Genomic DNA, 25,961 nt, shown 5'->3' on the forward strand with positions numbered 1-25,961 from the left:
CAGCTCGGGCACGTGACCTGCCGCTCAGCCGTCCCCGCGCACGAGGGGGCGAGAAAAAAGCGAGAGGGGCTGGTGGGCCGGCGGGAGAGGGAGGGCGGGCGCGAGGTCGCACGAACGAGAGCGACGGGCGAGCGAGTTCTGGCAGCAGCTGAGGTTAAGCGCACGCGCCAGGCTCGAGAGCGCCGGCTCGTCGTGCTGACGGGCGCACTGGCAGCGAGCGGTACGGCAGAGCCGTCGCATCGCGCCAAGTTGAGCGGGAGGGGAGGAGGGCGAGGCAAACAGAGTTCAGCTCTGTGTTGGCGGGCTCGTCGAGTCGCGGCTGGGTTGGTGCTAGTGGCTTGTGGGGCTGGATCGCGCGACAGGAGTGGCCCGGTGCGAGGTTGAAGAGGTTGAGGGAAAGAGAGATGAGAATGGGCGAGGTGATCCAGTCTCGAGGAGGACGCGTCGCGCGGTCGTGCAAGATGCTCGACAGTGCCGACTAGCCAGCACATTTACAGCCTGGCCGTGCAGCAGTACCCGGCAGAGAGTGTGGGCGGGAGTTGACGGCGAGGCGGTGCCGAGCTCGACGAGCCGCCCTCATCGCTCCCCTCTCCCTCTCGCCCACACCGCCAGACTGCCACAGCCATGAGCGCAGCACCACACTTGAAGCGCGACAAGGGCAAGGGCCGCGCGCCCAACCCGCCCGCAGAGCCCTCGCTCCTCTCGAACCACTCGTCGTCCCTCCCCGCCCAGGACAGCTCGTACGTCCCGCCAGCCCACCAGCTCAAGAAGTACCTCCACGGCACAAAGCAGCACATGCTCAACAAGCACAACAAGCCCCCGAAACGTCACACCTCGGCCGCCGACAAGAAACTCGGCCACCACCTCGCCCACCTCTCGTCGACCGCCCAAGCCGCCGCCACCCACGCCTTTGAGCACGACGACCTCCTCCTCCCCAACGACAATGCCGGCGCAATGCAGGCCGAGACCGACCTCGAGCGCACGTGGCGCGTCACCCAGCGCGACATCCTCGCCGACAGCGCGCTCGCCGCCCAAGGTGCCGCCCTCTCGCTCGACCTGCCCGAGTTCGGCCCGTACGCCCTCGACTACACGCGCAACGGCCGTCACCTCGCCCTCGCCGGCCGCCTCGGCCACGTCGCCACGTTCGACGCCCTCTCGTCGTCGCTCCACTCCGAGCTCCACCTGCGCGAGACGGTGCGCGACGTCAAGTGGCTCCACGACGAGTCGTTCTGCGCCGTCGCCCAAAAGAAGTACGTCTACATCTACGACAAGCAGGGGCTCGAGGTCCACCAGCTCCGCCAGCACATCGAGGTCAACCGCATGGAGTTCCTCCCCTTCCACTTCCTCCTCGCCACCATCGTGCGTCCCTCTCGCTCTTTCTCTCCACCACAGTAGAGTACCGCAATTGACACGGTACGCGACGCAGGGCAACCCGGGCTACCTCAAGTACCAGGACACGTCGACCGGCCAGCTCCTCGTCGAGCACCGCACCAAGCTCGGCGCCGTCGACACGATGGCCCAGAACCCGCACTCGGCCATGATCCACCTCGGACATAGCAACGGTCCGTCCTCGCTCACCCTCTCTCTCCTGCACGCCCGGTGCTGACCTCCCTCTCCCCCCTCGACAGGCACCGTCACGCTGTGGTCGCCCTCGGTCTCGCACGCCCAGGTCAAGCTCCTCGCCCACACGTCGCCCTTGACGTCCGTCTCGGTCGACCCGTCGACGCTCGGGCAGCGCATGGCGACGACGGCGCTCGACGGCAGCGTCAAGATCTGGGACACGCGCATGTGGCGACCTTTGAACGAGTACGGCCTCAAGAAGACGCCGAGAGCGACGGCGTGGAGTCAGAAGGGCATGCTCGCTGTCGGCTGGGGCAACCACGTCTCGGTGCGTCGACTCGTCCCCCTCTCGCCCTCTCTCCCCCTCGACCCCGACGAGCGCGCACTCACGCTCCTGCCCTCGCCCCGCAGGTGTTCAACGACCTCACTCGCCCTTCCGCATCCCCTCGAGCTCCTCCTCCGCCCTACCTCACCCACACGTTCCCCTCGACGCCCGTCTACCGCCTCGCGTTCCAGCCCTTTACCGACCAGCTCGGCGTCGGCCACGCCAAGGGCCTCGCGACGCTCGCCGTGCCCGGCGCCGGCGAGGCCAACCTCGACTCGCGCGCCGCCAACCCGTACGAGACCAAGCGCGGCCGGCGCGAGCGCGAGGTGCACGCCCTCCTCGACAAGATCCCGGCCGACCTCATCACGCTCGACCCGGACGCGCTCGGCCGCGTCGACAAGAAGGTCCTGCGCGCCGTCGACGACGAGAACCCGCACAAGCCGGGCTACAAGCCGACGCCGTTCGCCAAGCGCACGCGCGCCGAGCGACTCGCGCTCACGGGCGCGCACGCGGCCGACGAGGACGAGGACAGCGCGAGCGAGGACGACGACGATGTCGAGGGCGTGCGGCGGCAGGAGCGCGCGCAGCGCCGCATCGACAAGAGCGACGACAAGAAGCGCATGAGGGGCAAGTCGAGCGGCATCAAGAAGGCGCTGCGCAAGCGCAGGCGCAACGTCATCGACCCGCAGACGGTGCGTCCTCGTATTTCTCCCTCCCTCTCTCCTGAACCTCGAGCGCACGAGCGAGAGGTCACGTCGCTGACCCTCGTCGTCGTCACCTCTTCAGGTCGCGCTCAAGGAGAAGCTCGAGCGGCAGCGTACGGCGAGCCAAAAGGCCAAGGCGGCGAGGGCGGCGGCCGCGGCGGGAGCAGCAGGGACCAGTGGGGCACTCGATCGGTTTGGCGGCGGCAAGTAGCGGCCCGCGAGTCGAGGACGGCGTGCAAGTCTGGTGTTGCGCGCCACGCTCGACGAGAGCGGCGAGGCTTTCTGCTTCCCTCTCTCTCTCTCGCTCTCTCTCTCTCTCTCTCGCTCTCTCTCTCTCTCTCTCTTTCTCTCTCTCTCTCTCACTCTCTCTCTGGCCCTTCTGAGCTTCTCGCCGCTTCGAGGATGATCGCGACGAGGGCTTTTGCTCGCGCTCGAGCCTCTCTTCCGCCGCAGGTCGAGACGGCCGGTCCGAGCGATCGCTTCGACGGGCCCGGCCCGGACCGACGTCGAGGCGTCGAGGAGACGCAGACCGGAGGCGGACCGGCGACGGCGCACGCACCCGTCGAGCGGAAGGTCCACGGACCCGAACGTCGACGCCGGCTGTCGGGCGGCTGCACCTCTCTCGAGCACTTTCGCTTGGACTCTCGCCTCGACTGCTTCTCGCATCACGCGCACTCGCTCGACCGACATGAACACCTCGCCCGAATCGCAGCGGGCGGCTTCCGACGCCGTCTCGGTCGCCGCGCTCCTCGACCAGGTCTGCACCATCTACCGCGCGTTCAAGGTGCCCCAAGTCGAGGCCGAGCGCCAGAGCGCCGACGCCGTTGTTCACAAGCGCTTTTGCGATGCCGCCTCGCTCAACATGGGCATCACGAACGCGCAGAAGAAGTTCGAGCACAACTGGTCCAAGTTCTCGCCCGATCAGCGCCTGCTCGCCCTCGACCTCCTCCTCGAATACTACTGCCGCTCGAGGAAAGGCGACAACATCAAGGACGAGGTGAGTCTCCCCTCTACCGTCGTCGCCCGAGAGCGCAAGACACTGATCCTCGCCTCGTTTCACGCAGATCTTGTGGTCGAACGTCAGCGTCGCGATTGGTTTTGGCCCGCGCATCAACCCTATCAGGGCACGTGTGCGTCCCCCACGTTCACCTTTGCCTGGGCTACTGTCCGGAGAGGGAGCTGACTCGCCGCCCCGGCCGTTCCTGCAGCGCGACGCTGACAACATTCCTCTTTTCTTGGCGGCCGAGTCGGCGAAGCGAAGGCTCGCGAGCATCGAGACGTTCATGGACCTTCTCGACATCCTGTACTCGACGCCGCTCGACGACCGCGAGTTTTCGGCTTTCGCCCAGAGCCGCAAGGCCATCTCGGTGGCGAACCGGTACCTGGCGTCCGCTCGAAAGCTCGAGGATCGCCACGGCGGTCAGGAGGCCGTGAAAATCGCGCAACGCGGGCTCGAGGACCATATCGGCCAGCTTGCCGCCAGGCTCCGGCGGTCGGACGCCGTGCGCCAAGTGCACCTCGAGCGATTCGAGGCGGCCGAGCGGCTGCTGCACGAGCGCGCGACGGGGCAGGCGACGGGCGACAACCCGCATCGTGCCGCACTGGTCACCGGCTTCGAGCGCCTCGGCTCGGCGGGCCAGTCGGCGGCGGTGCAGTGCGCGCGCGAGTTCGTCTACGCGGCATGCGTCGAGCGGGCCGAGCACGGGCGTGCACTTGATCCACTTCCTTTCGTGCGTCCAGCATCTCTCGTCTTTCTCTCCAAGTACGAGCCTGACCTTCTCCGGTGCCGTCGCAGGTCGGCAAGCTCTTCAACGCGCTCGGTTCCTCGAAGCTCGGCTCGGCGTGGCGGTGCGGGCTCGTCAGCCACGACCTCGACATGATCGTCAACTTCTATGCCGCCCACTACGCGCCTACGTCGATCGTCGACGGGCTCGCCGACATCCTCGCCGACAAGAAGGCGGCATGGGCCACCAACCTGTTCCCGCACCTGCCCGTCGCGACGCAGGAGCAGGCCGTCCGGCACTGCGGCCAGCTTCGCCTCGACGCGCACGCACAATGGGAGCACCAAAGTACACTTCCCGACGGCGCTCGCATGGTCCGTCCTCTCTCTTTCGGCCCACTCGACGTCGCAATTTGGGTTCGAGTTCGTCACCGAGCCCGACGCCCCTTCTCCTCTACAGCAGGCCGAGTTCCTTGCCCTCCTCGCACCTTGGGTGCTTCGAGCACCCCCGCCTGAACAAGCTGTGCGTCCCTCCTCCCCTACGCCCCTCTTTCCGCCTCGTCGTCGTCGACTGACCCGATCGTCCTTCCCAGGTTGGCGTTCCCTCCCGTTCCCTCGGTCACGCCCATCGTCCTCCTGCTCATGGCCACTCGCATTCTGCGTCGGACGATGGACGAGCATCGAGCGCGTATTTCCCTCGAGCGAGATCGCAGCGTTGGTAGAACAGCGAGGGCGAACGAGCGTTTTTTGCAACCCATTTATCCAGTTCGACTCGACCCAATTCGTTCGAGCGAGAGAAATAGCGACTCTGATTGAGCAGAGAGCGGTAATCGAGCGGCAGAGGTTCTTCAAAGCAAGCCACGAGGGAGGACGCAGAGCGGCTCGGAGGCGGGCAAGAGACCGCGCCATCACGCGCATGCTTGGCCTCCACCGTCCGCCCAGAGTATCTTGCCGTCGATACGTAAGGCTCGCACAAAGCACGAGAGGCGCAGGAGCTGGGGGGAAGCAGCAGAGAGAGATTCAGAGCAGGGAGCTGATGAAGAATCTCGCCAGCCAATCGGCGACGGCCTCTGTCGACCTTCTCAAGTCGACGGTCACGGTGTCCGCTCCTCGCCCACGCTGTCGCTTCTCCTTCTTAAGCTCGGCGACTCTGCGGAGCTTCGGTGCTCGCATCAGGTGACCGAAGCCGCAGACAGGAGAGTGTGAGCGGACCGGAGCACGGGCACGGTCCGCGTCCTCGGAGAGTCCGCGGCAGTCGCTCTCTTGGCGCTCAAGCTGCTCACCTTGCTCCCTGTCCTCGACATTCGACAGATGCGCTCGCTCGGCATGAGATTGCAGCAGCACGGCGACGCTGACCAGCTGTTGACGAGAGGAAGCGAGAGGAGCCCTGGAGCATGTCCTCGTCGACGAGCGAGCCGACGCGAGGCACTTGCAGGACCTCGAGAGCCGAGAACACGATGCAGTTGCGGTTGCAGATGCTGTCCATCTCTCCCAATACCTCGTCCACCCCGCCTCGCCGCTCTACTCGACCCTCGCGACCCTCCTGCCCTCGGCCATCCCGACACCGCGCTCCCGCTCACTCGTGTTGCTGCGCTTCCTCCCGCCCTCGCTCGCCTCGCCACCGTGCGCTCCCTCGCGCAGTACCCGCAGCGCGTGCGCCGGGTCGAGCCAGGCGCGACCGCCCGAAGCGCCCGGGCGCAGCGGCGACGGCGGGATGGCCTGCGGCGGGTACGCCTCGGCCTCGGCGCGCCGTGGAGGTAGCCGCTCATGCTCGAGATCGTCATCCGCTGTCGGCGCACCGATCGCCGGGCTCTGATGCGCGCGCCCCGCGCCTTGCCCGCCGGCGAGCGCGACGTACCCGGCGCAGGCGGCGTTCGGGAACGGGATGTGCAGGGCCCGGATGCCGAGGTAGCCGCAAAAGGCGGAGAGGATGGCGTGCGCAGAGATGGCGTAGGCGGCGAGTGAAAGGAGGAGGAGGGCGTGCAGGTACCAGGCCTCGAGGCGAGGTCGAAGGAGGATCGGGCTGCGAGACGAGGAAAGGTCAGTTTTGCGGGCAAGGTAGCGTTCGCCAAAGGGAGGAGAGATAGAAATAGAAAGAGGAGAGAAGGAGGAGGGACGCGCAGGTGGAGAAGAGGAAGGTTGACGAGGACGGCCGGAAGTGCGAGAGGAAGCACGAGCGCCCACGAGTGCGGGAAGATGCCCTTGGTGAGCTGCGCCAGGATGACCTTGCTCGTCATTTGGCCGTACAGGAGCGCTGCAGGACAAAGAGAGTTTGTCAGGGAGAGACTCGGACAAGAAGGCGAAAGAGGGGAACGGGACGGACCGACGACGACGACGAGCTCTGCCGTTCGTCCTGACGAGCGGATCGCGCTCCCAGGGCTGAGCACCCAGAGGCCGGACAGCGCGCAGAACGACACGATGGGCAACAGCTGCCCGAACGCCTCGAGCGGCGGCGTCGCGTTGAGCCGACCGCTCGACGATTGCGACGGCCGAGTCGTGAGGGCCCGGCGCGACGGCGGCGACAGGAGGACGTAGACGTTGTACAGGCTGCTCGACAAGAAGATCTGGGTCAGGGACTGGCGCAAGAAAGGAAGGAAGGAGGGCGACGAGCTCACCAAGGCGGCAGATGCAGGGCGAGGAAGGCGAAGCTGAGGAAGATGACGATGATGCGGTTCATGCGCCAGGACGACGGCAAGAAGAAGACGGAACCGAGTGCGTCCTCGACAGGCAGCGACCACCAGCTCGAGCCTGTTGGAGTAGAACGCTCGTCAGGGAGAGGTTCGACGACGACGATCAAGATGCAGGGAGACCGACGGGCGCACCTTTGACGGCCGTCCAGCCCAAGATACCGACCGCGATGAGGATGCCCTCGACTGGCCTGCGGGCGTGTGCGCGAGGGTTAGTGCGCTCGCCGTGCGTGCGGATCGCGACAGTGCGAGTCACGCCGGCTCGCGACGCCGCCTTGCCCTTGAAGAGAAGAGGAAAGAGGACGCACCCGTTGACGTAGCCGAGATAGAGCGTGCCGGTTTGGTATTCTTCCCAAGTCGAGGCGAAGAACGAGAGGCAAGCGATGACGATGCAGAGGAGCGAGAGCGGCGATTTGCCCAGGCCAAGGGCCGACACCTGGATGAGGGCGCTCAGGGGTGCTGCAGGCGCAAGTGTCAGACTCAGGATCCCGAAAGGAGGACAGAGAGAGAGAGAGTCGTCGACGCACTGTTGAGCGCGTCACAGCCGTGGTCGAAGAGCTCGCCCATGGGCGACGAGGTGCCGGTTGCTCGCGCCTGCTTGCCGTCGATGACGTCCATCGTCTGCGTGCTTCTAGTATCAGTACCGGATCATCGAGAGGAGTGACGGGAGGCGAGAGGTGGGCGTACCTGGTAGAAGAAGAGTCCGGCCGCACAGCTCGCCCACAGCCACGCGCTCTCGCTGCCGTCGAGGGTCGGGCACACGAGCGCGACGCACGCAAAGTTGACGAGGACTGCCGCGAAACCGATGAGCGTGACGGCGTTGGGCGCGAGCCATGGCGGCATCAAGGTCGCGGCCCAGTTCCACCAGTGCCGCAGAACGAACCGCGACAGGAACGACTTGTCGATGGCCGAGTACTTGTACTCGCTGCGACGGGAGGGACGGGGAGGAGGTTTGTCAGGGTCCTTGGCGACGAGGGCAGGGACCAGGACGCACTCGAGACGTCGAAGATGGCCCATGTCGAGGTAGTGTCGCACGCTCGGCATGGCGACGGTGAGCGCTTGAACGACTCGATGAATCTGCGCGGGGGACTGGGGGAAAGGATGGGAGGAACAGGTCAGCTCGGGATGGGCACGGCGCGCAACTGAGGGAGTTGACGGGCGCACCGGCTTCAAGTTGATGAGGATCCGAGAGCTGCGAGGGGACGAGTCAGTACCACGCTCGAGGGAGACAGAGAGGGGCACCACGCACCAGTGCAGGCTTATGTAGGGACCTCGCAATACGGCACTGGCGCCTGGACGGCTGCTCGACGGGTGCGCCTCTGTTGAACGCGGAGCGGGGTCGGCGAGACGTCGGCGGCGAGACGACAGCTCCTGCGGGGCCGGGGAGTGCGTCGGGTGCACTGCTGGAGCGTGCTAGCGAGCTCTGCGCGTGCTGGCGGGAAGCACGGGCGGCAGGCGAGGCGGAACGACGAGACCCGAGGCCCTGCTCCGCTCGCTCGGACAAGTCGCTCTGGACGACGCCTCTCTCGATGCGGCAGCGCACAAGCTGCACCGGCCACGGCCGCAATCCTCAAGCTCGCTGTGAAGCAGCCCCACTCGCGACAAGGAGCGCTTGCGCGGGCGAGAGCAGGTCCGCGTCCTCTCGAAAGCTGTCGGGCTGAGGCTCGAGAGCACCGTCGCGAGATCATTACCGTCCCCGTGCTAGTGATTGTACGTCCTCGCGCGCAACGCTCCTGCCGCCGACCCTCGCGGCCCGCTCGCCCCGCAAGGGCGCAGACCCGCTGCGCCGCCGTCCCGCTCCCTCTCCTTCTCCTTCTCCTGCTCGGCCGCGCCGTGCCGCCGCACCTAGCCGTACGCGTGGTACGAGTACAGGCCCTCGGCGCGCGACCCGACGAGCCCGTCGCCGCGCATGACCTCGAGCTTGCGCGAGTGCCAGCCGACCTCGAACGACTGCAAGCGAGGGGGCGAGAGAAAGGGCGAGGGCGAGTTGTCAGGGCGGCTCGAAATGGGGGGCCACGTAGAAGAGAGAGAGAAACGCGAGAGACGCACCACTGCACCCTTCTGCTGGACGAGCTTGAGGAGCGCCTGGCGCTGAGGGTGGTCGGGCGCGAGGTGGACGAGGCTCCTCGGCCTCGAGCTCGGCGAGTGGGCCGGCGTCAACATGCTCGACGTGGCCGTGTCGACGTACCACCCGCGGCGGCCTTTGCCGGGGATGGGCTTCCAGTCGCCGGCGCCGCCCTGGACGAGCTCGAGGCTCTTCTCGTCGAGCTCGACGACGCGCAGGTTGGTCGCGCGCAGGGCGAGGAGGAGCTGCGCCTCGTCCGGGTTTGAGCTCGACGACTCGAGACTCGCGCACTGCGACAGGAGGACGGCGTGCAGCTCCATGATCGAGATGGTCGGCTGGCCGAGCGTGACGCGGCGCCGCGACGAGATGCCCTGCCCGACGAGCGACGGGCACGAGTGCGACAGGTCGAGGACCTCGACGCCCGGCGCCTTGTTGGCGAGGAAGCCGGCGACGGCCTGCATGCTGATGCCCCGGCAGTGCGCGAGGCCGAGCTCGAGGAGGTGCGGCTGCGCCGGCATGAGCTCGAGGAGGAGCTCGTCCGTCATGGGCGTGCTCGACAGGTCGAGCGTGCGCAGGCAGCCCGACCGGAACGCCGGCGACGCCGACACGACGAGGCGCAACTCGGGCCGCTCGAGCGGGTTCGGGTACGTGCCGTCGCCGAACAGGCTCAGGTCGGTCAACTCGCTCACGACCTCGCCCGAGCCCCACATCTCGTCGTCGTCGTCCGACAGGCCGGCGAGCGTCGTCAACGGCGGGCAGTCGCCGCAAAACAGGCCGAGGAGCGCCGGGCCCGTGATGAGGCGGCACCGGGCGAGCGACAGGGCCTTGAGGCGCATCGGCCGACCGCCGATGCCGTTCTGGCCGGCGAGGGCGAGGCCCTTGAGGAGCATGGGCGACGTCAAGGTCGACGCGAGGTCGAGGTGGGTGAGGTAGGGGAACGACAGGACGAAGGCCGTGAGGAGCTCCGAGGGGAGGAGGCTCGACGCGAGGCCGAGGCGGCGCAGGTGCGGGAAGAAGGTGCGGTTCAGGACGCGCTCCTCGACGCCCCAGCCCATGCGCATCGACCGCACCGACGGCGTGCGCGAGCCGTTGACAAAGTCGGCCATCTCGTCGTCCTCGTCCTCCTCGCCGACCGTGTCCATCGTGCCGCCCATGCCGGACGGGACCGACAGCGCCGGCGGGCCGAGCTTGTACGTCTTGGTAAACTCCTCGAGGGCGCCGACAAAGACGCGCGACACGCAGCCGCACAGGTCGAGCGCGCGCACGGGCTGCACGGCGAGCGAGCCCTCGAGGACCTGGACCGTGCGCTTGGGCGCGGGCTCGGGCGCCCACCCTCGACGACCGGTGACGCTCGCCGGGACCGACGACGAGCGCTCCGAGGCGCGCGACATCGACAGCTGGCGCGCGCGAGAGCGCCACGCGGCGGCGGCGGCGGCGGCAAACCCGCTCGCGCCGACGGCGTGCGACTGCTGCTGCTGGTCCTGCCCGTGCGCCGGGGCCGGCAGCGACGACGACCGACTGCTCGTGTACAGGTGCGGCGGCAGGAGCGGGCGACCGAGACGAGGTCGACCGCGCGAGCTGCTGTCGCCGCCGCCGATACCGCCGGCGACGGCCGCTCCCGCGTCGCCGACGAGGGCGGCCGAGAGCCCGTTCGAGCTCTGGCTCTGCGGGAACCGGACCCTGCCGCGACCGTACCGCTCACGGCCGCGCGGCTCGTCCTCGTCGACGCCCTCGCCCGGGCTCGGACCCTCGGCGGCCCGACCGTGGTCCTCGGCGCCGCTGGAGCCGTCGTCGGTCGAGCTGTAGCCGTCGAGGGCGTGCTCGAGGTTGGTCTGCGACGAGTTGGCCGTGCTGCTGCGCCCGTAGGTGAAGCGGGACCCGCTCGCGCGGCGCTGCATCCACTGCGCCGGGCGGCGGCCGACAGGTGTGCGCGCGCCCGAGCCCGTCACCTCGTCGTCCGTGTCGCCCGCCATCGTCTCGTCCTCCTCGGCGATCGAGGTCGAGGTCGAGACGGACGACGAGCGGCGGCGCCGGCCACCGTCGATCGTGCCGCGGTCCGACGACGGCGAGCGCGAGTGCGACGAGCCGAGGTGGCGGTAGTGGAACGGCTCGGCGGGCGATGGCGCGAGGTGCATCGCCGGCGTCGGGTCGAACGGCGAGCGCAGGCCGACGCCGAGGTCCGACTCGGACGACGAGTGGGCGAGCTCGGGGAAGGGAGGCTCGTCGGGTTCCTCGTACTCGGCGAGGTAGCCGCCGCGGAACAGGACCTCCTGGAGGACCTCGAACGTGATGGCGGAATCCATGTACTCGGACAGACCGACCTGGCAGAGCTGCGCACGCACGAGTCGATGTCAGACGACTGGGGCGCTCAGAAGGCGAGAGAGAGATAGAGAGAGGCGGACGCACCTGCCCAAGGTGCTTCTTCCTCTTGCTCCCGCCGCCGACCGGCGTGCCCGCGTCGCTCTCGGCCTCGCTCTCGCTCCACGGGCTGTCCTCCTCGTCCTCCTCGTCCTCTTCCTCGACCTCGCGCTTGGCGGGGAAGACGAGCTTCTGGCGCGGGTACCGCGTGCCGCCGAGGAGCGTGACGAGACGTGCGGGCGTGACGAAGCGCTCGTTCGAGCCTTGGCGGAGCGTGCGCTTCATGCCGGCGGTGCGGAACCGGGCGAACGAGATCGACCGCGTAAAGAGGAGGGGCGACTCGGACGGGTCGAGGGTCGGGAGGGTCGGGAACATGGACGGGCCGAGGCCGGCTGCAGACGACGTGGGAGGAGTCAGTGAGACGAACGGGGGAGAGAGAGAAAAGGAGAAAGTCGGGCGCACCGGTGAGCTCGACAGGTTCGCCCGACTTGGCGCCCTGCTGGACGACGGGCGACACGGCTGCGCCGGCCGCCGCCCAAGGCCCGCCGAGCTGGAGCTGGTCCTGCTTCTCGGCCATGGGCGTCATGACGTCGCTCGTGTCCATCGCGTTGTCGACGAGCGACAGCGGCGAGTAGGCCGGCGGCGTGTCGGCGCCGGCGAGACCAGGCGAGCCGAGGCCGATCAGGCCGAGGCTGCCCGTCGCGCGGTGGCTGGACGACGACGCCGACGGCTCGCGACCGCGGCTCTTGCTGCGCTCGCTGCTGCTGCCGCTGCCGCTGCCGCCGCCGAGGCTGGTCCACCGGCGCAGGTCGCTGCGGAGCGGGCGCGCGACGCGCTGGCCGCCCGAGTACTCCTCGATCGTGCGCAGGACCGACTCGAACGCGCGTGGCATGCCAAAGCTGACGCGGCGCCACAGGGCGCGGGTCGCCTCGGCCGACCACGTCTTGTTGACGAGGCACAGGGCGGCGAGCGTGTCCTTGGCCTGGACATCGAGCGGCGGGGCGAGGCGCGGCGGGTGCCACGGGTTGCCGGGGAGGAGGACGAGGTACGGGTCCGGGTTGGGGAAGTGCTGAGGGTACGGGAGCTCGGCGTAGTAGTAGTGGTGGATGATGAGGGCGATGATCTCGGGTGGGAAGTCGCCCGGGTGGCGGGTGTAGCTGCGCGCGCGCGTGGGTGTGTGTCAGTTGTCTGACTGAGAGAGTGCGAGAGGCGCCGAGTGTCGCAAGGCTCACCGTCCCGGTGGTGCGAGGTGCGAGAAGTGCGGCGCCGTGGGCGACGACGCCAAGCTCGAGTGGGCGTGCGAGTGTGCGCCCGGGTCGATCGAGAGCAGGTCGAGGTCCCTCAGCGGTACAGGGAGGTCGGTAGGCGGTCCAGTGGGCGTCACGGGGCCGTGAGGCGGGGCGTAGGCCATTCAACCTCGACGAGGAGCTCGGCGGGGGGAAGTCGAGGTGGGCGAGGGCGAGAACCGGTCGCGGGCGGTCGGCGGTGCGCTCGAGGGTCGATTTGTGAGGTGCTCGAGCTGATGCGCTGCTTGTCGGGCTCGTTGGAGAGCGAGACGAGGGCGAAGACGAGCAGCGAGAGCTCGACCGCGAGGAACAACCGAGTCGGCGAAAGCGGCCGCCTCGCTCTCCTCTTCGTCGGCGAGCTAACAGCGTCGGTCACGGGCGTGTGCGCGATAAGCTCGTAGCCGGCCCGGTCCACGTCGCGCATTTCTCAGAGGCGGTGCTCTCTCTCTCCCTTCGAGCCGTCGGAACCGCCCTCGCATCTCGGCCGTGCTCGCGAGGATAACCAAGAGCTCGATCGCCAGGTCGCAGAGTGTACGAAAGAGAGAGAGAGAGAGAGAGCCGTCAGACGCCCATCGACGCCGCGCCGTTGGCGGCGACCGCTCGGTCCGTCTCGACCGGCAGGGTCGTGAACCGCCCTCCCTCGGCGTCCTCGACGCCCACGCCGCCGCCCGCACTCGCGCTCGCTCGTCCCGTCGCGCCCGCACCCGCAGCAGCCGACGACAGCGACGCCTTGGGCTTGTGCGCGTCGTCGGTGAGCCAGAACTGGGCGAGCGTCGTGCCGAGCTTCATGTCCTGCGTGAGCGCGTTGAACGTCGCCTGGCTCAGGATCAGGTTGTGGCCCGTGCACTCGGGGCAGACGCCTTCGACTGCGGGCGAGGAAAGGCGAGAGAAGGTCAGGTCGGCGCGAAAGAGACGCCGGAATAGACGAGGAGAGAGAGAGGGTGCGGGACGCACTCGTTGCACGCGTGTAGGCGTCCTTCTCGAGCTGGTACAGCGTGATCCAGGTGCCGCACACGGACGTTGTGCCGCTCGTCGAACCGTACTGCGGGCGCATCGAGAGGGTCAGGGACACTCGAGGGGGGGAAGGGAGGGCTCGAGCGGTGGGACGCACGATTTCGGGGCTGACCTTGACGACGTAGTCGCCGTCGGTCGGCTCGGTGCCGCACTCGGTCACGGCTTCGGCTGCGTACAGGCGAGAGGGCTTCAGTATCGGTACACCTCACCCGCTGCGCGAGGCTCGCCGACTCTTCGACAGGCGCTCGCGAACAAGAGGAAACGGTGCAGGACGTACTCGCGTAGAACCACTGAATCTGCGCCGCGTAGGTCGTTCCCGGTTCGAGCGCGCTCGCCGTACTGCTCGGGCTCGACGTCAAGCTCGGCTTGGCCGAGGTGGCGGCGTGCGACAGGCTCGCGGCCGTGGCGGCCGAGGTCGGCGTTGGCGAGCTAACAACCGGCTCGACGGCGGATGATGCAGAAGTTGTCGCGGCGGCGCTAGTGCCGGCGAGTGCGCGCGTCGGCGACGAGGCGGCGGACGAGGTTGCGCTGCTCGACGAGGACGACGACGACGAAGACGAGCTGTCGCTGTCGCTCGAGTCGCGGTGCGACCACTGCGGGAACGCGAGAGTCAGTTTGAGAAGAACGAGAGAAGGAGAGAGCGCGAGAGACGCACCCAGTAGATGAGGCCGGCGACGAGAAGGACGACGACGATGGCGACGGCGCCTGCGACCCAGTAAAGCCTCTTGGTCTTGCGCCGTTGTGCGTCCTGCGCCTCCTGCTCGGCCTGCGCCGCCGCACTCGCCGCCCCACCACGCTGCTTCTTCTTCCTGCGCCGGTCGTCGCCCGAGTTGTTCGACAGGTCCGACCCGGCCGGATCTTGCGCGCCGCGGCCGCCGTCGGCGTAAGCTTTGCCGTCGGGATCGTCGTCCGAGGGAGGAGGCGACTCGGTGTCGGTGTGGACCTCGGTCGACTTGTACCCTTTGCCCTAACGGAGCGAGAGATGCGTCAGGTCTGTGCGGCAGGAGGACTTGAGGAAAGAGGGGGGACGCACTTGGGACCGCATCGTCCAGCGCTTCGTGCCCTTCTCGCTCCTCGGCTGCGTCGCCCGCCTGCTCGCCAACCCGCGCCCGCCAACCGCCCTCTCCTCGTCGCCGTCGTCGAAGCTCGAGCTCGAGTCGGCCGACTCGTCGTCATCGTCTCGCGCGAGTGGAGCGTCGCGGTACGCCTTGCGGGTGCGAGCCATTGTTGACGCTCGCGACGAGTGCGAGGCGAGATAGCGCGGCAGAGCAGGAGCGAAAGCGAGAGCGTGAGCCGGACCAGCCGGAGACCGAGGTGCGAGAGACGGACAGGAGGCGGGCGCGGAGAGTCCGCGGAGGGGGAACCGGAAGAGAGCTGAGCGCGCCCGGTACGGACAGGGGCAAGTCGAGCCCCGCACGCCCGAGTGGGCGCTGCCGGGAGCGGTGCGAGGAGGAGGAGATCCGAGAGGTGAGGTGGGAGGGCAGCGTGACCCACGGCCCACAGCGCAGCATGGAGAGGAGCAAGCCGATCTACAGGCCTCGCAGGAGTGCAAGGCGCTGACCTCCTCGCGAGCAGCGTGTGTCGAGCGAGAGCAGGAGGAGCACGGAGGAGAGCGAGCGCGACAAGGTCTTGCTCTCACCACCACAGCCTCTCGCTGAGGCTAGCCACGCCTGGGCAGACGCTCTGTCCCTCCAGCTACACCCAACACGACATCCCGCTCCCGCCAGCAGTCGCCGCCGGCCCCTCGCCTCCACCCCACCTCATCAACCCGGCTCCACTCGACACCCCTCTGACACCTCGACAACACCCCGTGCCGTCCTGCGACCTGTCTCCAGCGCCTCGAGTCGTGTGCTGGGAATCTGCGGCGGAGCGGTGTTGCGCTGGAGGGCGAGAGCGGCCGGTTCGGCGAGCGGCGGCGACGAGGTCGTCCAGGCGACCCGGGCGAGCACGGCGGCGGGCGAGACTGGTGGTGGGCACACAGAGAGGGCTAAGCCATGGCTCCCTGGAGCTGGTCGGAGCAGCAGTCTGCCCCTCCTCGTCCTGCTGCTCCTCGCCAATCTCGCGGTGTTGCTCTTTGGCCCGCTCGCCTTTGAGCGGCCAGCCGCATCGTTTCCTGCGCGCCGCTCGCTCCAAGCTCCTGCGCGAGTCCTCTCGTCGCCTTGCGCTTCCAGCTGCGCGCGAAATGCGAGACCTCGAGGAGCGCGCGCGGACCGGACAGCTCGGCGTGTGGCTGGTCCGCGGACAGTCCGCGCCGCCTGTCGGGTCCGCTTTTCCTCTCTTTGCTCGCTCTTCGTTCGCGCGACGATCTCGCTATGCCGCGTCGCTCTACTCGTGCCGCCAGCAGCGGCAGCGCGTCCGACCAGAGCCGTCTCGAACGCCAAGCTCCCTCGGCGTCCTCGCGTCCTGTCAAGGCCCAGGCGCTCGACGGCGACGCCGACAGCGACGACCACGAGGAGCCGAGATCTCGCAAGGGGTGGGACGTCGAGCAGGGCGGCGGTGGTGGGCGCAGGTGGGCCATGCAGAGCTTGCCTTCGACTCGGCGAGGCGGAGCAGGGCAGGACCCCGAACCGCTCGTTCGCGCGAGCAAGAAGGCGTCGAGCAGCCAGGTGCGTCTTGCCCTCTTTGTTCTCTCGTATTCGCCCTGCACCGAGACTGACCTTGTACCCGACGCGCAGGCTCAAGGTCGTTACGCCCCAGTCGCTCAAGGTGAAACCGCCTCGTCTCGCGGCGTCGGCGCCGGCACCACCGACTACTCGGACCTCGAGCACTCGCCGCCGTACAGCGACGACGGCGACGGCCCGCACCAGCACTCGCCCGACGAGTCGGACGCCGAGAAGAAGCCGTCCTCGAGCCGCAGCAAGCAGGCCAAGTCGAGCAAGCGCGCAACGGCTGCAGTCCCCGCCGACGGTGACGACGACGAGCCCAAGAGCGGCATGACCAAGAAGCGCTGGCTGCTCGTCGGCGGCGGCGCTGTCCTCATCCTCATCATCGTGCGCCCCCTTTTCCCTTGCCGTTCCCTCTCGCCCGCACTGACCCCTCTTCTCGACAGATCGTCGCCGTCATCGCCATCTACATGGTGCGTCTCGAGTATTCTCTCGGCAACTACAGGTGCCCTGACCTGTCCCTCGTCTCTGCAGAACTCGAACAGCGCCACGTCATCCGCCGAGAGCGACTTGGCCGAGGACAGCCCGCCCTCGTCGATCAGCAAGTCGGCCGGCACGTCGACCTCGGGCGTGTCGGGTACCGCATCGTCGGCGAGCATGTCGGAGGGCAGTGTCGACGGCGCGAGTGCGTCGGGCGGGCCTGCGAGCGCTGTCAGCGCGAGCGAGGCGCTCTCTTCTCATCTTCAGGTGCGTCTCGCTCGAGCCCTACTCGTGAACGACGACCCGACACTCAGTCGTATCCTCGTACAGCTCGGACCCTCGTCAGCGGCAGCATCGGCATCGCCGCCGGGCGCAGCTAGTGTCGGCGGCCACGATCAGGAAACCTGGGCGACGGTGCGTCCCTTCTCATCCTCATCATCCTCGATTTTGGCGTGACGTCCTGACGATTCTCTCGCGCACAGGCTACGCCCTCGCGCGCCGAGTCGCCCGCCGGTGCGCGCTCAACCACGGCCGCGCCAGCTGCGACCGGCTCGGCCCCGCTCGGTCCCGCCGTCGGTGGCTCCCGCTCGCCCGACTCGACCGCCGTGTTCCTCGACCCGACCGTCTCGGTCGTACCTCGCCCTGCGCCTCGGCCGGCCGCATCGGCGTCGTCGCCTCTAGCGAGCGGCGTCGCCAACGTCGGATGGACCGGCTCGACCCAGACGACCTCGTCGGCCGAGCAGGGCGCTGTCGCCAAGATCTCAACGACGGCCACATGGTTCTCTGCCGGTACGTCAGCCTTCCTGTCCTTGTCTCGACGCCGAAGGGAGAGAGCCTGACTCGAGCCTGTTCGTCATCGTCGCAGACCAGCATCTCTCGGCGTGCCAGCAGACGTTCGCCGACGCCGACATGGTCGCTGCCGTCGCGCCTGACATTGTGAGTGATCTCGATGCCTCGAAAGCGATGCGCAAGCTCGGCAACGACAAGCACTGACCCTCTCTTCGCCCCTCGCTCCTTTCCCCTCGCCTTTTGCTCACGCAGTTCGGCTCGGATGGCTCGACCGTCTCGACTTTGTGCGGCGCCGAGCTCCACGTGTGGCAGCCCGACTCGAACGTCACCATCTCGGTCAAGATCGGCGACGTGTGTAACGCGTGCGTGCTCGCTCTCCTCCCTTGCCCCTTCTCTCTCCTTTTCAGACCCCGACGTCGTCACCTCTCTGTCCTTCCACGTTCCAGGATCGACTCACTGACTCTCGGCGTCTCCCGACAGATGCCCAACCCCGACCGCCCTCGACCTCTACCAGTCGGCCTTCCTCGCTCTCGCCCCGGGCGGTGCCGATGATGCCGCCGCAGCCCTCGACGCCGGCGTCCTCGCCGTCCAGTGGTGGTTCGCCGACACCAAGGTGCAGCAGACGCTCGATTTTGGGTTCGAGGAGTGGGCGGCGGCGGGTCGGCGAGAGTGAGGGCTCGAGCGGGGCAGCTGCAGGTTTGAGAAGGTCGAGCGTGGCGGAAGATGCCAGCGGTGCAACAAAGCTATGCTCTCTGCGCACTTTTAGTCGTTCGAGAGGGAACAGAGTCCGACGAGAGAGAGAGGAGCACCGATCGAGCGCGTTCGGGAAACGACTTGGACGAAGCGTCGCTGCGACCGCCGACCTGACGAGTCGAGCTTTCCCTGGCTCGTCGCACGTGGGTACTCACCTCTGGAGCTCGGACGAGGTCGTAGCTGAACGCAGAAGGGGCCGGGACGAGCGAGCGCTCGGGCCTCTCGCAGCTCTCGACGGCGAAAACAGCTGTCTCTCCTGGCCTCTCGCCCGCTGCTCTCGCTCGCTACCGGGTACTCTGCTCGCGACAGCCGCTCCACGATGAGAGACAGTACGCCTCAAGTGGGGCGAGCACGACGACACGAGTAGGAGACACTCGAGCGAGAGGCGAGAGGGGCGAAAAGACGACGATGACGACGAGGCTTCTGTTTCAGGACACAGAGAGGCGGCTAGGACCGACGCAGGCTACGGCACACAGAGAGAGAGAGGGAGACAGGCACACGAGGGGAGGAGAGATCGACGAGGGGGGAGGGAGGGAGAGTGGAAGGGAGGAGGGAGGTAGGGAGAGAAAGGCGAGGGAAGAGATGCGCCCGAGGACGACGACGAGGAAGGCAGGGAGGGAGGCTCGAGCGCGCTCGGGAGCTCACTCGACGAGGGTGGCGCCGGCGGCGGCGAGGACGAGGGTGCCGCGCTCCTTGCACTTCGTCTGGAAGACAATGCGGTTGCCCTCCTTCCACATCTCGGTGATGAGGGTCTCGCCCGGGTACAATACGCCGCTGAAGCGAGTCTTGATGTCGCGGTACGGGCCGTACTTGCGGAAGATGTGCTTGCCCGAGATGCCGAACGAGCACAGGCCGTGCAGGATGGGCGAGTCGAAGCCGCCGACCTTGGCAAAGTCCGGGTCCACGTGCAGGGGATTCGCATCCCCTGACAGGCGGTAGATGGCGGCCTGCTGCGGCAGCGTCTTCTCCTCGACGACGGCGTCAGGCTTGCGCGAGGGCGGCTTGTTGAGGGCCGTCGCCGCACCGCGGTCCTTGCCCGTCTTGCGGCCGCCGAACCCGCCGGCGCCGCGGATGAAGACGGTCGAGTGGTTCTCGAACACGACCTCGCCCGTCGACGCGTCTTTGGTCTGCGTGACGGTCGTGACAGCGGCCGCTTTGCCCTTGTCGAGGACCTCGGCGAGGCGCGACTCGCTCACGAGCGAGCCCGAGGTTGGGATCGGCTTCTTGATCTCGAGGTACTGCTCGCCGTGGAGGAGCATCATCGGCGAGAAGTTGGGGAGCCAGTCGACTGTGGGCGAGGGGCCAGAGTCAGCGAGGGAAAGAGGAGGAAGAGGACGAGAGGGAGAGGAGGACGCACGAGAAAGGCCCGACGAGACGGCGAACTGCGCGAACGAGGAGAGTCAGTGACGCTCGCCCGACGCAACCGAGTGAGAGGACGAGGACGCACCTGCGGAATGACGCCGAAAGTCGGAACGGGCTTGAAGCCGTCGTCGCCCTCGAAGACGAGGTCGAGGTCCTTCTCGGTGGCGCCGATGCCGAGGTTGTACAGGGCGATGTCGCGCTCGGTGTAGTCGTACGAGCCGCTCGAGTGGGCCGTCTTCTTGGCGTCGGCGACGAGCTCGCTGTCCTCGGGGTCGGTGTAGTCGGCGCCGTCGTTGTCGTCCGAGCCGTCGGCCTCGTTGGCAAAGTTGGACACGATGGCCTCGAGCGACTCGGCCGTCGAGTTGGGGTTGGTCGCCTTGTCGTCGAAGCGCGTGATCGTGTCCCACTTGGCGGCGACGTCCTCGACCTGGACCTTCTTGTTGACCGGGAACGCGTACCCATAGCTGCGCTGCCACCTCAGGCTCGCGCACCACCCGCCCGACACCTCGTACAGGCCCATCGTCGTGTCGCACGCCTCGCTGCCGAGGTAGCACACGACGGGCGCGACAAAGTCGGGCGCGAACGCCTTGACCATCTCCTCGGGCCAGATCGTCGCCGTCATGCTCGTGCCGGCGTTGGGGACGAGGACGTTGGCCTGGATGCCGTACTTCTTGCCCTCGATGGCGAGCGTGCGCGTGAGGCCGATGATGGCCGACTTGGCCGTCGAGTAGCTGCGGGCGGCGAGGCAGTGTCAGGGACGGGCTCGCTCGACGACGACGACCACGAAGGACGAGGAGAGAAGGGTGGCTCACTTGGCCTGGCCAAAGTTGCCGTGCACGCCGACCGAGGACGCGGTCGTGACGATGCGGCCGTAGCGCTGCTTCTGGAACAGGGGCCACGCGGCCTTGGCGACGGCGTAGGTGCCCTTGAGGTGGGTGGCGTACACGGCGTCCCACTCGGGCTCGGTCATGGCCGCGAACGACTTGTCGCGGAGGATGCCGGCGTTGCAGATGATGGCTGCGGGAGAGAGCGAGGCGTGAGTAACAGGGTGAGGTTGGGCGAGACGAGGCAGGGAGGGACGCACTGTGGAGGGCGCCGAACGCGTCGACCGACGCCTTGACGAGCTTCTCGCCCTCGAGGGTCGAGGCAACGACAGCAACCGCCTTGCCGCCAGCTGCGCATGGGAGAAAGAGCGTCAGGGAAGTGACGCTTGACGAGGGAGAGAGAGGGAGGGAGGACGCACCAGTCTTGATCTCGTCGACGACCTTGTTGGCGTTGTCGGCGCTCATGTCGTTGACGACGACGTTGGCGCCGCCCTTGGCGAACATGAGGGCGTACGCGCGACCGAGACCGGCGCCGGCGCCCGTGATGAGGACCGTCTTGTCGTCAAAGCGGACCTCGTCGCTCTGCTTGTTGGTCGACAGCTGCTTGGCCTTCTCGAGGTAGCCGAGGTAGTCGGCGTCGGTGATGTTCTCCGGGTGGTCGGCGTCGGTAAAGTCGTTGATCGTGTCCCACGCGGCCTTGACGGCGGCCGGCGTGAACGACTTGTCCGTCTTGAACACGTGGCCCTTGGTGCGCTCCCACCGGACGCGGCCGTACCAGCCCGCGCCGGCCTCGAACAGCTGGCCGTTGACCGTCGTCGACTCGTGCGACAGGTAGGCGACGAGCGGCACGATCATCTCGGGCGAGAGCTGGGCGAGCATCTCGGGCGGCATGACCGTCTCGGTCATCTGCGACGCGGCGACAGGGGCGATCGCGTTGGCGTGGATGCCGTACTGCGTAAGGAGAGACGAGCGTAGGTCAGTAAGGGAAGGCTCGACCAGAGGCGAGGTGAACGAGGGAAGAGGGGGCGCACCTTGGCGCCCTCGCGAGCAAGCGTCTTGGCGAACCCGACGAGGCCCATCTTGGCCGCCGAGTAGCTGCAGGGGGGAGTGCGAGGTCGTCAGTGACTGCTCGGGAAGAAGGACGAGCAGGATGAGCGAGAGGTGGATTCACTTGGCCTGGCCAAAGTTGCCGTAGATGCCCGCTGCCGACGCCGTGTTGACGATGCGGCCGAACTTCTGCTTGCGCATGATGGGCCACGCCGCCTTGGTGCACGCGTAGGCGCCCTTGACGTGGACCTCCTGGACAATGTCCCACTCCTTGTCGGTCATCGACTTGAACGACTTGTCGCGCAGGATGCCGGCGTTGTTGATGAGGATCTGCGGACGGACAGCGAGACTGTGAGCACGTGCGACGTTGGTCCAGATTCCTGTCCGACCCGAATCCGTGGCGTGTACGAGCGAGAGCGCGAGGTTGATCTCGAGCATTCTCGCCCGTCGCCTTCGCGCCGAGCCGAACAAAGGAAAGGCGCCGACTCACGTCGACGCGGCCCCACTTGTCGACGACCTGCTTGACGATCTTGTCGCCCTCGGTGGCCGAGTCGTAGTTGGCGATGGCGTCGCCCTTGCCGGCCGCCTTGACCTCGGCGACCACCTTGTCGGCGTTGTCGCGCGAGAGGTCGTTGACGAGGACCTTGGCGCCGCGCGAGGCAAAGAAGAGCGTGTCTGTGGGACCGAGTTGCGCCGATCAGCTTGGGTTTATGCGCGAGGCGGTGGAAGAGGGAGTGAAAGTGGGAGGAACGAGGACGAACAGGCACGACCGAGCCCTCCTCCGGCTCCCGTGACGATGACGACCTTGTCGGTGAATGCGAGTTCCTGTAGGCGAGTGCGGGCAGTCAGTACAGGCTTGTGCGAGGGAGCCAGGGCGAGGTTGCGCGTGAAGGTGGGGGAGGAGGACGAAGGGGTCGAGGGGCGCATCGCCGCCGAGTGTGTGTGCGCAGGCGCGACAGGGTGCGAATGCGAGTACGGGAACGCCGCTAGCAGCAGCACTGGACGAGCTGCCCTGCGTAGGGAGCGAGCCCCGCTGCCGCTCGGGATCCGACCTCGGCGACGACGTGGAGCGGGCGGCGATGACGGCGTGGAGGAGAGAGGAGGCTGGAGGAGGGACGAGGGACGGACCTGGCCCATGATGCTTGCGTAGGTGAAGCTGTGTGGGAGGAGAGCGAGGAGGGACGGCGAGGGGCCGGGTCCGGAGAGCTCGCTCGACCCGGCAACCTCGCTCCGAGCGTCTCTCCTTTTCTCGCGGCAAACGGCGAGGGCTACACGCACAATTGCACACACAGGACCGTCCCGTCTACTCAGTCGCTCCCACCGCCAACCCGTACCCCGAGCAGCCGGCTCACCTTGTCGGCGCTCCCTCCTCCCCGACTCAGCACCGGCCTCGCCCCCTCGTCCTCGTCCCTCCTGCCCCACACCGCCTCGCCCCGCTCCTCGCCGTCGAACCCGTCCTCGTCGTGGTACGTGCCCCTCGCCGCCGCGTGCTCGGCGACTCGCGCGCTCCCGTCCGTGCTGCTGCGCGTCGTGCCGTCGAGCAGCTCGCGCCGCGTGCCCCTCGGCCCGTGCGCCCCGCCGCCGTCGTCGAGCGACAGCGACGAGCGCGGGTGCAAGAGCGGCGCGCTGCTGAGCGGGTCGCCGCCCGCCGAGGTCGGGTCGGTCGCCGCGTCGGCGAGGTCCGAGGCGAAGGCGCGGCGCAGCAGGACAGGGATGAGGACGGCGACGACGACTGGTGACGAGGGAGATGAGGGTCAGGGCGAACTGGGTAGACAAGGAGGGAGGAAGTGGACGCACTGCCGCCGAGGCCGAGGCCGTTCTGCCAGCTGACGAGGTGAAAGTCGCTTGAGCTCGTCATCTGGTCGAGCGTCGTCCCGATCGTCGTGTGAATGTACGACACGCCGGCGATACCTGCGCGCAAGGTCGAGAGTCAGTCTTGTGCCCGTGAGAGGGAGAGCTTGCGGACGAGAGAGAGAGAGAGAGAGGGACGGACCGAGGAAGGTCGACAGCCAAAATTTCCAGACGCTGATCCCGAGGTGGGGTGCGACGACGTTGACCATCCAGTGCGGTGGGAGCGGCGCAATGCTGCGGCCACAAAGTGCGTGTCAGCTCCTCGACCCGGGTCACGCAGCGCGGCGGGCCAAGGCGACGAGAACCGGACCGTCGCGCAAGAGAGGACGAGAGGACCAAGCCGACGCACCGAAGAACGATCAAGTAGCTGACAAGGTTGCTGTCGTGCTTGGCGACGCGGTCGGTCCACGCTTCGACCCGCTCGCGCCACACCTCCGAGTTGCGCAGGACGGCCGGACCGAGCGCCGCGCTCATGAGGTAGCACAGGAGGGCGCCAGTCGCGACGCACTGAGGATGAGGGAGGTCGAGGCGAGGACGAGTCAGAGGCGGAAGAATAGAGGGTTAAGGGAGAAAAGGTCAGTCTCGAGTCGCTGGGGAGGGGAGAGAGTGGACGCACGAAGCAGACGAGCGGCAGCGCGATGAGGACGCCCCACAGGGCGCCACCGAGGATCGACAGGTACATGGAGCCGGGGACGGAGAAGGTCTGCAGGCTGTGACGCGGCGAGTTGCCGACGAAGTCGAGGAGGGAGAGAGAGAGTCAGTCGGCCGGACGAGCTGGGGGCAGGAAGGGAATCGCGAGAGGGGACGCACAAGAGGTAGACGACGACGTAAGAGGCCATGACGCGCCAGTAGTTGCGCTCGCTGTAGACCTACGCGAGGGACGAACAGGCAGGCGAAAGAGGTCAGGGCTCGTCACGCCGAGGTTCTCTGGCATCGGGGATATCGCGGACGCACCTGCAGCACCTCGTTCAAGCTCTTGAGGTCGTCGAAGCTCTTGGGGAGCTTGACCTTGTCCTGGTGCTCTGGGTCGATCGGCGGCAGCAGGCCTTTGAGGACGAGCCACAGGCCGAGGACGCTCACGACGAGGAGCCCGCCGGCTTGCAGGCCCGCGTACAGCATTGGCCGCCGCTCGCGGAGGGGCGCGCCGCCGAGGTGCAGCGCCGGGTCGAGCGACCGCAGCGACGTGAGGGACGACAGCGACGTCGAGCGGCGGCGCGAGTAGTCGGGCCGAGGGGTGAACGACACGCCGGCGCCGGCCGTGTCGTCGGTCGAGGTCGAGGTCGTCGCGTAGTCGTTCTCGAGGAGGGTGTGCGCCGCCGAGGGTGCTGGCGGGAGCTCGACGCCGCCGAACGTGGACGAGCGAAGGCGACCTCCGAGTGCGGGCGTGCCGGCGTACTCGTCGGTCGGGGTGCCGGCGTCGAGGTCGATGACGAACTGTGGCCCTGCCCTGCGCCCCCAGTGCCCTCGCCCACCGCCTGCTGCCGCTCCAGGCTCGTCGGCGTCGTCGTCGTCGGCGTGGTCGCGGTCATCGGGCGACCCCTCGCGCGAGTCGCGGCCGGGGGTGGGCCGGATCGTGCGCAGCGAGTGCTCGCTCGCGTAGCTCTTGGGCCCGTCGAACGGCTCGTGGACAAAGGGCGAGAAGCCGGGCTGGGTCGAGTCGGAGGTGGGGGCGCCGACGAGCTCGTCGGGGTTGGTCGCGAGGTGCTCGCGAGTCGACGAGGTAGTCGACGTCACGGTCGACGAGCGGCTGCGAGGCGGCATGGCTGCAGCTCGGGCGGTGTGGTCGAGCGAGGCGAGCTGGAGTGCAGTGGACGAGGTCGAGCGAGATGGAGCGTGACGTCTCGCAGTTTTCCGCGGCAGCGGTCGATACTGGAGCGTCCTTTGCTCGAGTGCCGAGCCTGGACTTACTTACAAGTGCGCTACGAGTTCGGTCGAGGAGAGCGACGCCCGCATTCGAGCCGAGAGTTGCGAACGAGTCGTTCGCAAGCCACAGATAGGAACGCCCGTCTAATCGACAATAGCAAAGTGTCGTTGACCGAGCACTTACCACTCTGGTAATCTCGAGCCCGCGAATCAGCATGCTCGCGGGGAGGCTCCGAAGCTGGCTCGGCCGGCCTACGAGCCACGCTTTTTCGCAAGTGCGTGCGGTTCTGGCGGCGTTTGGAGACGAGCTCTCGATCAAGCTTGCTCACGAGGGAAGCTCACACAAGCGAGCCGTCGATCTCTCGCATGCCGGAGCACAAAGGGGCGGCGACACGGCGACGAGGCAGCCAGCGTCGCCCGCGGTGCAGGAGCTCCCGAGTGCGCAGCTCGAGCTCGACTGCATGCGCACGACGGAGGGCAAGGGTCGGCGAGGAGGAGCTGAGTGACCTCTCCAAGTGCGACCCCGCCCGCATCTCGTGTTTGTCGCCAAACAAGCGACGCGTCGTTCTCGTCGGCGACAGCTCGAGGCGGTTGACCGAGGTGCGGGCGACGTGTCGGAGAGCTGCTAGAGTAGGTTCCCTGCCGCAGAGGTGCACCAGGGAGCGAGAGA

The 25,961-nt window shown here is 67.7% G+C and overlaps 8 protein-coding genes across 8 annotated transcripts; 3 read left to right on the forward strand and 5 right to left on the reverse strand.

Moving 5' to 3' along the window:
* Positions 1-795: 795 nt before the first annotated feature.
* RHOBADRAFT_16335 (uncharacterized protein) lies at positions 796-2,800 on the forward strand (the record flags this gene model as incomplete). Its single annotated transcript, XM_018412309.1, has 5 exons — positions 796-1,359; positions 1,427-1,562; positions 1,629-1,888; positions 1,972-2,577; positions 2,672-2,800. 5 exons carry the CDS (start codon positions 796-798, stop codon positions 2,798-2,800), a joined length of 1,695 nt encoding a protein of 564 aa, XP_018270151.1.
* Positions 2,801-4,585: 1,785 nt separating this feature from the next.
* RHOBADRAFT_65340 (uncharacterized protein) lies at positions 4,586-5,084 on the forward strand. Its single transcript, XM_018418685.1, has 3 exons — positions 4,586-4,684; positions 4,770-4,832; positions 4,903-5,084. Exons 1-3 carry the CDS (start codon positions 4,682-4,684, stop codon positions 5,029-5,031), a joined length of 195 nt encoding a protein of 64 aa, XP_018270152.1. The 5' UTR covers positions 4,586-4,681; the 3' UTR covers positions 5,032-5,084.
* Positions 5,085-5,753: 669 nt separating this feature from the next.
* Positions 5,754-8,078, reverse strand: RHOBADRAFT_54665 (uncharacterized protein). The gene is made up of 9 exons (XM_018417439.1): positions 7,991-8,078; positions 7,684-7,921; positions 7,524-7,617; positions 7,305-7,455; positions 7,132-7,187; positions 6,925-7,057; positions 6,633-6,856; positions 6,431-6,563; positions 5,754-6,332 (listed from the first exon to the last, which is right to left on the reverse strand). Exons 1-9 carry the CDS (start codon positions 8,038-8,040, stop codon positions 5,831-5,833), a joined length of 1,581 nt encoding a protein of 526 aa, XP_018270153.1. The 5' UTR covers positions 8,041-8,078; the 3' UTR covers positions 5,754-5,830.
* A 743-nt stretch (positions 8,079-8,821) lies between these two features.
* RHOBADRAFT_54666 (uncharacterized protein) lies at positions 8,822-12,830 on the reverse strand (the record flags this gene model as incomplete). Its single annotated transcript, XM_018417440.1, has 5 exons — positions 8,822-8,946; positions 9,046-11,391; positions 11,468-11,811; positions 11,882-12,576; positions 12,652-12,830. 5 exons carry the CDS (start codon positions 12,828-12,830, stop codon positions 8,842-8,844), a joined length of 3,669 nt encoding a protein of 1,222 aa, XP_018270154.1. The 3' UTR covers positions 8,822-8,841.
* Positions 12,831-13,266: 436 nt separating this feature from the next.
* RHOBADRAFT_45404 (uncharacterized protein) lies at positions 13,267-14,944 on the reverse strand (the record flags this gene model as incomplete). Its single annotated transcript, XM_018414600.1, has 6 exons — positions 13,267-13,571; positions 13,660-13,747; positions 13,817-13,887; positions 13,997-14,312; positions 14,375-14,686; positions 14,753-14,944. 6 exons carry the CDS (start codon positions 14,942-14,944, stop codon positions 13,267-13,269), a joined length of 1,284 nt encoding a protein of 427 aa, XP_018270155.1.
* A 1,708-nt stretch (positions 14,945-16,652) lies between these two features.
* RHOBADRAFT_50004 (uncharacterized protein) lies at positions 16,653-18,349 on the forward strand (the record flags this gene model as incomplete). The annotated part of the gene is made up of 8 exons (XM_018415283.1): positions 16,653-16,709; positions 16,769-16,795; positions 16,857-17,069; positions 17,133-17,216; positions 17,285-17,591; positions 17,629-17,738; positions 17,844-17,953; positions 18,072-18,349. The coding sequence occupies 8 exons, from the start codon at positions 16,653-16,655 to the stop codon at positions 18,262-18,264; spliced, it is 1,101 nt and encodes a 366-aa protein (XP_018270156.1). The 3' UTR covers positions 18,265-18,349.
* A 520-nt stretch (positions 18,350-18,869) lies between these two features.
* RHOBADRAFT_37985 (uncharacterized protein) lies at positions 18,870-22,504 on the reverse strand (the record flags this gene model as incomplete). Its single annotated transcript, XM_018413479.1, has 10 exons — positions 18,870-19,632; positions 19,702-19,726; positions 19,792-20,437; positions 20,519-20,723; positions 20,791-20,880; positions 20,950-21,481; positions 21,562-21,625; positions 21,702-21,907; positions 22,068-22,252; positions 22,339-22,504. The coding sequence occupies 10 exons, from the start codon at positions 22,502-22,504 to the stop codon at positions 18,986-18,988; spliced, it is 2,766 nt and encodes a 921-aa protein (XP_018270157.1). The 3' UTR covers positions 18,870-18,985.
* An 827-nt stretch (positions 22,505-23,331) lies between these two features.
* Positions 23,332-24,137, reverse strand: RHOBADRAFT_16290 (uncharacterized protein; the record flags this gene model as incomplete). Its single annotated transcript, XM_018412307.1, has 3 exons — positions 23,332-23,662; positions 23,778-23,935; positions 24,045-24,137. Coding segments are annotated over 3 exons (582 nt in total), but the record flags the coding sequence as incomplete, so codon positions are not given.
* Positions 24,138-25,961: the final 1,824 nt, after the last annotated feature.

Source organism: Rhodotorula graminis (assembly GCF_001329695.1).
Source record: "Rhodotorula graminis WP1 unplaced genomic scaffold RHOBAscaffold_9, whole genome shotgun sequence".
In the NCBI taxonomy this organism is placed as follows: domain Eukaryota; kingdom Fungi; phylum Basidiomycota; class Microbotryomycetes; order Sporidiobolales; family Sporidiobolaceae; genus Rhodotorula; species Rhodotorula graminis.